At 50.6% G+C, this 7,424-nt stretch overlaps 2 protein-coding genes across 6 annotated transcripts in view; one reads left to right on the top strand and one right to left on the bottom strand.

Annotated features, from left to right (window-relative positions):
• OSCAR (osteoclast associated Ig-like receptor) overlaps positions 1–2,280 on the bottom strand; it is an 11,824-nt gene extending 9,544 nt beyond the window's left edge. The window contains exons 1-2 of one of the 2 annotated variants that reach the window (XM_032271115.1): positions 2,185–2,280; positions 1,179–1,211 (exon numbers count right to left, since the gene is read on the bottom strand). In XM_032271115.1, coding sequence (XP_032127006.1) covers positions 1,179–1,211; positions 2,185–2,221 — 70 coding nt within the window. In that variant the 5' untranslated portion in view covers positions 2,222–2,280. The remainder of the gene's footprint in view (positions 1–1,178; positions 1,212–2,184) is intronic. The other variant, XM_032271116.1, reaches the window with a different exon arrangement.
• Positions 2,281–3,769: 1,489 nt separating this feature from the next.
• Positions 3,770–7,397, top strand: NDUFA3 (NADH:ubiquinone oxidoreductase subunit A3). 4 transcript variants are annotated; one of them, XM_032271119.1, is made up of 4 exons: positions 3,770–3,947; positions 4,131–4,242; positions 6,661–6,738; positions 7,197–7,380. In XM_032271119.1, the coding sequence occupies exons 1-4, from the start codon at positions 3,938–3,940 to the stop codon at positions 7,255–7,257; spliced, it is 261 nt and encodes an 86-aa protein (XP_032127010.1). In that variant the 5' UTR covers positions 3,770–3,937; the 3' UTR covers positions 7,258–7,380. The 4 variants fall into 4 exon arrangements, 3 of the variants coding, with proteins under 3 accessions (XP_032127010.1, XP_032127008.1, XP_032127011.1); XM_032271117.1 differs by having other exon boundaries at positions 3,831–3,947; positions 4,168–4,242; positions 7,197–7,392; XM_032271120.1 differs by having other exon boundaries at positions 3,832–3,947; positions 4,168–4,242; positions 7,242–7,397.
• Positions 7,398–7,424: the final 27 nt, after the last annotated feature.

The following is a 7,424-nucleotide window of genomic DNA, read 5'->3' as shown; positions in this document are numbered from 1 at the left end:
TTTTTTTTTTTTTTTTTTTTTTTGAGAAGGAGTTTTACTCTTGTTTCCCAGGTTTGCGTGTAATGGCATGATCTCGGCTCACTGCAACCTTTGCCTCCCAGGTTCAAGCAATGTTCTTGGCTCAGCCTCCTGAGTAGCTGGGATTACAGGTGTGCACCACCACAGCTGGCTAATTTTGTATTTTTAGTAGAAACAGGTTTCACCATGTTGGTCAGGCAGGTTGAAAATTTTTATTTATTTATTTATTTATTTGAGACGAAGTTTTGCTCTGTTGCCAGGCTGGAATGCAGTGGCTTGATCTCGGCTCACTGCAACCTCCACCTCCCAGGTTCAAACAATTCCCCTGCTTCAGCCTCCCAGGTAGCTGGGACTATAGGTGCGTATTACCTTGCCCAGCTAATTTTAGTATTTTAGTAGAGACAGGGTTTCTCCACGTTGGCCAGGATGGTCGGGATCTCCTGACCTCAGGTGATCTGTCTGTCTTGGCCTCCCAAAGTGCTGGGATTACAGGCATGAGCCACCATGCCCGACCTAAAAATCCTATATTTTTTAATTAAAAAAAAATTGTTTAGAGATGGGGTCTTATGTTGCCCAGGCTGGAGTGCAGTAGCGCAATCTCTGCTCACTGCACCCTCAGCCTCCCCAGCTCAGGCGATCCTTCCACCTCAGCCTCCCAAGTAGCTGGGTCCACAGCTGTGTGCCACCACACCTGGCTGATTGTGTGTGTGTAGTTTTAGTAGAGATGGGGTTTCACCATGTTGCTCAGGCTGGTCTCAGACTCCTGAGCTCAAGTCATCCACCCACCTTGTCTTCCCAAAGTGCTGGCCCAAGATCCTGTTTCTTAAGCTCTGCACTGTGCCAGGCTCAGGGTTTTGTACATGTGATTTTATGAAATCTCTCAGCGGCCCATTTTACAGAGAAGGAAATGGAGTCTTGGCACACTGTGGCTTGTTAAAGGTCATGCAAATTAATACGGTAGTGAAGCCTCTGCCTCTGAAGCTCCTGGTCTTCACTCCTCACCTATAATGGCCACTAAAGGGAATGAGGAAAGAAGGCAAGAATGGAGGGAGGGAGGAAAATAAGGACATTGGGATGGGATTGGGCACCAAAATAAAATCTGAGTAGTTGGAAAAGCGGTGTCAGCGATGTAAAGGAGAGTGGATGGGGTGGCTACTCACCAGATGGAGCGCTGTCTGTGTGACACAGAGGCCCTGTAGAAGGTTGAGGGGCTAGTTCCTTCCTTCCTTTTTTTTTTTTTTTTTTTGTCTGAGAAGGAGTCTCATTCTGTCTCCGAGGCTGGAGTGCAATGGCGCGATCTCGGCTCACTGCAACCTCTGCCTCCCTGGTTCAGGTGATTTTCCTGCCTCAGCCGCCCAAGTAGCTGGGACTACAGGTGCCTGCCACCACGCCCAGCTAATTTTTGTATTTTTAGTAGAGACAGGGTTTCGCCATATTGGTCAGGCTGGTCTTGAACTCCCGGCCTCAGGTGATCCACCCACTTCAGCCTCCCAGAGTGCTGGGATTACAGGCGTGAGCCACCTCAGCCAGGAACTAGTTCCTTTCAAAGCCTTTTGTGGCCAGCCCCATCTCATTGGTATCCCAGGAATCTGAGTCCCCAGCTTCTCTCTCCTCTGGGAAACAAGAATCTTATCCCTCCCTTATCCTGTCTCAGGCAGAAATGCAGACTTCCATTACCCAGCTACTGAAGACGTCTGAACCCAGACCCCTCTGGCCTGGGCACCCAAGAGTTCAGGCCCTTGAGCTCCCCCTTTTCAGGAGACAGTGATCGCAGAGTTTCTCCTCTTCTGGAATCTGAGTCTCCATTTCCCTCTTCACTCAGGAGCCATGAGCTCTGTTCCCAGCCCCCTTTCACCAGGGAACTAGGAGTCCTGGCTTCCATCCCCATCCCATGTGAGACTCTAGGAGTCCTCCCTGTCCCCTACCTTCCTCCTGCCTCAGGATCCAGAGAGACCTGTCCCCATCTCCTTCCTCTTTCGAGAATCTGTCTTCTCTTGCTTTAGGACCCAGGGGTGTGGGCCCCTGTCCTGTTCTTTATTTGAACCTAGAATCCCAAACCCCCAGCTAGTGCTGCTGGTCCCCCTGCAGGGTGTGTGGGTCTCCACCGCCTCTCTCTCTGCCCCCCACCCCAGACAGGAACCCAGGGAGGAGGAAAGGGCAGCTCACAGAGGGTCAGCAGCTGGAGGATCAGCACCAGGGCCATGGTGGGCAGATATCCCTGCAGCCAACAGGGCTTGGCTCTTCCCTCCCAGGAAATGAGGCAACATCAGAAAGCCAGACCCAGAGCCCAGTTTAGGGAAGAGAGAATCAAGATGGGGGCCTATGGGTGACTGTGTCATAGCCCCATGGCACCGTGGAAAAAGTTAGCAGGGGGGTCAGTCATAACCTGTGGTGTTCATTAATTTAACTCTAGAAACAAATACTCATTGGGAGGCAGAGATGGGAGGATTGCTTGAGCCCAGGAGTTCAAGAGCAGCCCGGGCAACATGGCAAGACCCTGTCTAAAAAAAAAATTTTGCCACATTGCTCCAGCCTGGGTGATAGAGTGAGACCATGTCTTTAAATATAGACAGACAGATAGATAGAAATCTGTCTGTTTTTAAAATAAGAACCTATAATATGCCAGACTATTGCTATGATTGATTGATAAAAATTAGCACCTATTATGTGCCAGGCCCTTGCTGTGATTGACAGATAAAAATGAGCACCAATTATGTGGCAGGCCTTTGTTGTGATTGATTGATCGATTGATAAAATGATTGACAGGCATAAAAATTAGCACCTATTATGTGCCAGGCCCTTGCTGTGATACTATGATAGATAGATAGATGATTGATAGATTGATAGACAGATAAAAAATTAGCACCTATTAAGTGCCTGGCCCTTGCTGTGCGATGTTGGCAGGCACAAAGGGGACTCAGACTCCGTTACTACTCTCAAGAAGCAGCTACCAGTCCAACTGAAAGACTCAGACCAGGTCAGTTTGTTCAGTGATCTGAGCTATAATGGCAGTTACAGGGCACTGTGAGAGCCCGCAGAAGGCTCTTAAGCCATGTGTGATGAGACGTAGCTCTTCCAGGACGAGCTGATCTTCAGCTGAGGCCTCAAAGGGCAGGTTAATCATTCACCTTCTCCCAGGCTCAGTTTCTTCATCTGTAAAATGGGCTTTCATACATAAACTATAAAATGGGAACTATTTTGTTCCGCCTTAAGTGGATCGCAGCAGGAGGACTAGTCATTCCGGAGCAACTTCAAGGCTGAGAAACACCCTCTTCCCTCCCAGGAAATTAGGCCACATCAGAAAGCCAGACCCAGAGCCCAGTTTAGGGAAGAGAGAAGCGAGGTGGGGGCCTGTGGTGACTGTGACATGTCCCCATGGCACCGTGGAAAAAGTTAGCAGGGGGGTCAGTCATAACCTGTGGTGTTCATTAATTTAACTCTAGAAACAAATACTCATTGGGAGGCAGAGATGGGAGGATCGCTTGAGCCCAGTTCATGAGCAGCCTGGGCAACATGGCGAGACCCTGTCTAAAAAAATAAATAGTGCCACCTCGCTCCAGCCTGGGTGATAGAGTGAGACCATGTCTTTAAATACAGACAGGCAGATAGAAAGATATCTGTATGTCTGTTTTAAAAATAAGAACCTAAAATAAGGAGAACCCACGCAGGTGCGCAAAGTCAGGATTGCGCTTGCTCCACCGCTGCCTCATCTTTGCGCTGAGCGAGTGCGCACGCGCAGACTCTGACAGCAGCGCCTCGCGCAGAGGGACCACAACTCCCAGAGTGCTCCGCGTCCTGGTTTCCGCCTCCACCTCTGCTCCAGGGCGCACGCGCAACCAGGGGAGCGGTGTCTCGCGCAGAGACCACAACTTCCAGAGTGCTTCGCGTCCTCTCCGCTGTCCCCGCCGCCGAGACCAAGATGGCCGCAAGTAAGTGCAAGTGCCGGTGGCGCGCGGGGCTCGGGTAGTTCCGGGAATCTCCAGGCGGTCCTGGGACTAAGGTGCAGCGGGGAAGTGGTGGAGGCGATGGGGTCTGTGAGGGGGACGCAGAAGCCACGAGGGGGCTCCTCCAGGGCAGGGGTGGCACGAGAGGGTTAGAGGTCACGGGTGCAGCCCCTTGCAGGGGTGACCCTCCTCGCCACTCCTCCAGGACTCGGCGCCTTCCTCAAGAATGCTTGGGCCAAGGAGCCAGTACTGGTCGTGTCCTTCTTCATCGGGACCCTCGGTGCGTGAGTCTCCAGGTGCAAACTTGCATCATCCACCCCTGTCCCTCCACATCGCTCCATCTTGTACCCCTAAAGCCCTATCGCCGCCCTCGAGTCCCCTTGTTTATCCCCATACCCTTTATAATCTCTCCACCATCGCCCCCGCGTTCCTCTCCATCTACCCAACACGCTCTTAACCCCCCTAAATGAGACGTTCTCAACCCTACTTATGTATCAGCACCTGAGCACCAAAAATAAAGTCCAGATCCTCCTCCTCCCTTTCAGCTCCCCTCTCCCATTCTGAATTGAATTGGCTTGGTTGGAGGTTGGGCTGGGGAATCTGCCCCTTGTGAAAACCCTCCATTATCCTAATGTGACTTCCAGATTGAAAACCTCTGTTGTGGAACTATGCTATTCACACTTTAATTAGCACTGGAGTTCCTTGTAGGGGTGGGGGCGGAGGATTGTTAAAATGTAGTTTGTTTTTCGTTTTTGTTTTTGTTTTTTGTTTTTTGGAGATGTAGTGTTACTGTCACTCAGGCTGAAGCTGTGGCTCACTGCAACCTCTGCCTCCTGGGTTCAAAGAATTTTTCTGCCTCAGCCTCCTGAGTAGCTGAGATTACAGACGCCCATCTAATTTTTTTTTTTTTTTTTTTTTTTTTTTTTTTTTGCTGTGCAGTCTCCCTCCGTCTTACAGTCTGGAGTGCAGTGGCATGATCTTGGCGCACTGCAACCTCTGCCTTTGGGGTTCAAGTGATTCTCCTATCTCAGCCTTTTGAGTAGGTGAGATTACAGGCGCTCACCACCATGTCTGGCTAATTTTTGTATTTTTAGTAGAGACAGGATTTCACCATGTTGGCCAGGCTGGTTTGGAACTCCTCCTGACCTCAAGTGATCCATTTTCCCAAAGTGCTGAGATTTAGGCATGAGCCACTGGGCCAAGCCAGACTGTGGGTTCTGTTTCTGTAGGTCTGGGGTGAGGCTTGGGATTCAAGCATTTTTGAAGAGCTTCCCAGGTCTTTTCAGTACTGCTGGTCCACCAGCCAGGCACCAAGTAAGGTTCTGAACATTTGTTCAATATGGCAGCTGGCAGCCACCAGCCACACCTGGCCCCACTGACCACTTGAAGTGGGGCTGGTATGAACTGAGGTGGTATAAAACACACTGGATTTCAAAAACTTAGTATAACAAAGTGTGGGCCAGGCACAGTGGCTCACGCCTGTAATCCCAGCATTTTGGGAGGCCAAGGCAGGCAGATCACAAGGTCAGGAGTTTGAGACCAGCCTGGCCAATATGGTGAAACCTTGTCTCTATTAAAAATATTAAAAAACTAGCCAGGTGTGGTGGCGCATGCCTGCAGTCCCAGCTACTTGGGAGGCTGAGGCAGGAGAATGGCTTGAACCCAGGAGGCTGAGGTTGCAGTGAGCCGAGATTGTGCCACTGCACTCCAGCTTGGACAATAGAGGGAGACTCCGTCTCAAAAAAAAAAAAAAAAAAAGTGTGTAAACTACCAATAATCTTTTGTTGATTACATGTTGAAGTGATGTTTTGGATATACCAAATTAAGTATGTTTCTTAAAGTTTGTTTCATCTGTATCTTTTATTTTTACTATGGTTACCTAGAAGATACAAAATTACATACCTGGCTCTTACCATCTGTCAGACACTGCGGGCCTAGAACATTCCTTTTATGTACTGTGCCCCATCCCCCAGGACTCTTGGCTCCCACCGAGGTGGACTGTGACTCCTCAGTGACTGTTGTTTGTGCAACCCTTTCTCCTCCAGTTCGTAAGTCTTTTTTTTTTTTTTTTTTTTGAGATGGAATCTCTCTGTCACCAGGCTGGAGTGCAGTGGCACGATCTGGGCTCACTGCAACCTCAACCTCCCAGGCTCAAAGGTCTCCTGCCTCAGCCTCCTGAGTAGCTGGGATTACAGGCGCCACCACCACATGCAGCTAATTTTTATGTTTTTAGTAGAGATGGGGTTTCATTCACCATGTTGGTCAGGCAGGTCTTGAACTCCTGACCTCAGGTGATCTGCCCACCTTGGGCTCTCAAAGCGCTAGGATTACAGGCATGAGCCACTGCGTCTGGCCATCTGTAACAATCTTGATTTCTAAGGAACAGTCCCGTGACACCACCCCCAGGATGCTCCATGATGAACACTAATGCACTCATTCCATGACCAAACCCACTGCTCTGTCTTCTAGGCCCCATGTATCTGTGTTGGGCTCCCACCCCTCCTCCATTTACCCCCCCCCCCAAAAAGTTTTAAACCCTCCTATCTAGAATAGGGATCCCAAGGTACCAAGGATCTTCCTGGAGGTGCTGGCCCTCCCCCTTTGCACTTTATCTTCCCTTTGCCAAGGCTCAGCCTCTCTTCCCCTCTCCTCAGAGAGCTGCCTTCCCCCTGGGCCTCACACCTGTGTCTCTCCACAGCTATAATTCTGCCCCCAATCAGCCCCTACTTCAAGTACTCTGTCATGATCAACAAGGCCACACCCTACAACTACCCAGGTAAGTGGGGGCCCTGCAGGGATCGCTGGGATGGGCTCAGCCGCCCTGCGCCGGGGACCGGGACCGGGGCCGTTATGGGCAGGTCTTTCCTAAGCAGAGGTCAGACATTCAGCAGTGCTGCCTGTACTCCCCCTGCTCAACTTTTTAAGAACTGAGATATAATTCATACACTATTCTGTGTTTGTGCTTCCAGTTTCTATTACCTTCCAGATTTTCTGTCCCTCTCTGGGTTGCTATCTGTGGTGTTTCCTCGGTCTCCATCTTTACAGGTTTCTGTCCTGTTTCCCCATCTCTTTTGGGGTCTCTCTCTCTGTCTCTCCGGTTTTCCATGTCTCTCAGTCTCTGTATCTCCCTGCCTCTTCTGCATCACTGATTCTCTGATCCTTACCCTCCTCTCACCCCCTGGCGTCTCCCTTTCCCTCTCTGAATATAAATCGACAGACAGCTCTTCTCTCCAGGCCTTGGAGACGTGCTGGTCTCAGTGGCCCCCTCCTGTCCCACAGTGCCTGTCCGCGATGATGGGAACATGCCCGACATACCCAGCCACCCCCAGGACCCCCAGGGGCCCAGCCTGGAGTGGCTGAAGAACCTGTGAGCACCTCCACTGACCAAGGCGGGCCCTCTCTCGGCTCCCAATAAAAATGTGAAAACCAACCCCAGAATGTGAGCATGTGTGTGATCAGAGG

This window comes from Sapajus apella, unplaced genomic scaffold (assembly GCF_009761245.1).
Source record: "Sapajus apella isolate SASKATOON/1434 unplaced genomic scaffold, GSC_monkey_1.0 scaffold224, whole genome shotgun sequence".
NCBI classification, from domain to species: Eukaryota; Metazoa; Chordata; class Mammalia; order Primates; family Cebidae; genus Sapajus; species Sapajus apella.
The sequence above is the reverse complement of the archived record's forward strand: the minus strand, read 5'-3'. Positions and strand labels throughout refer to the sequence as shown.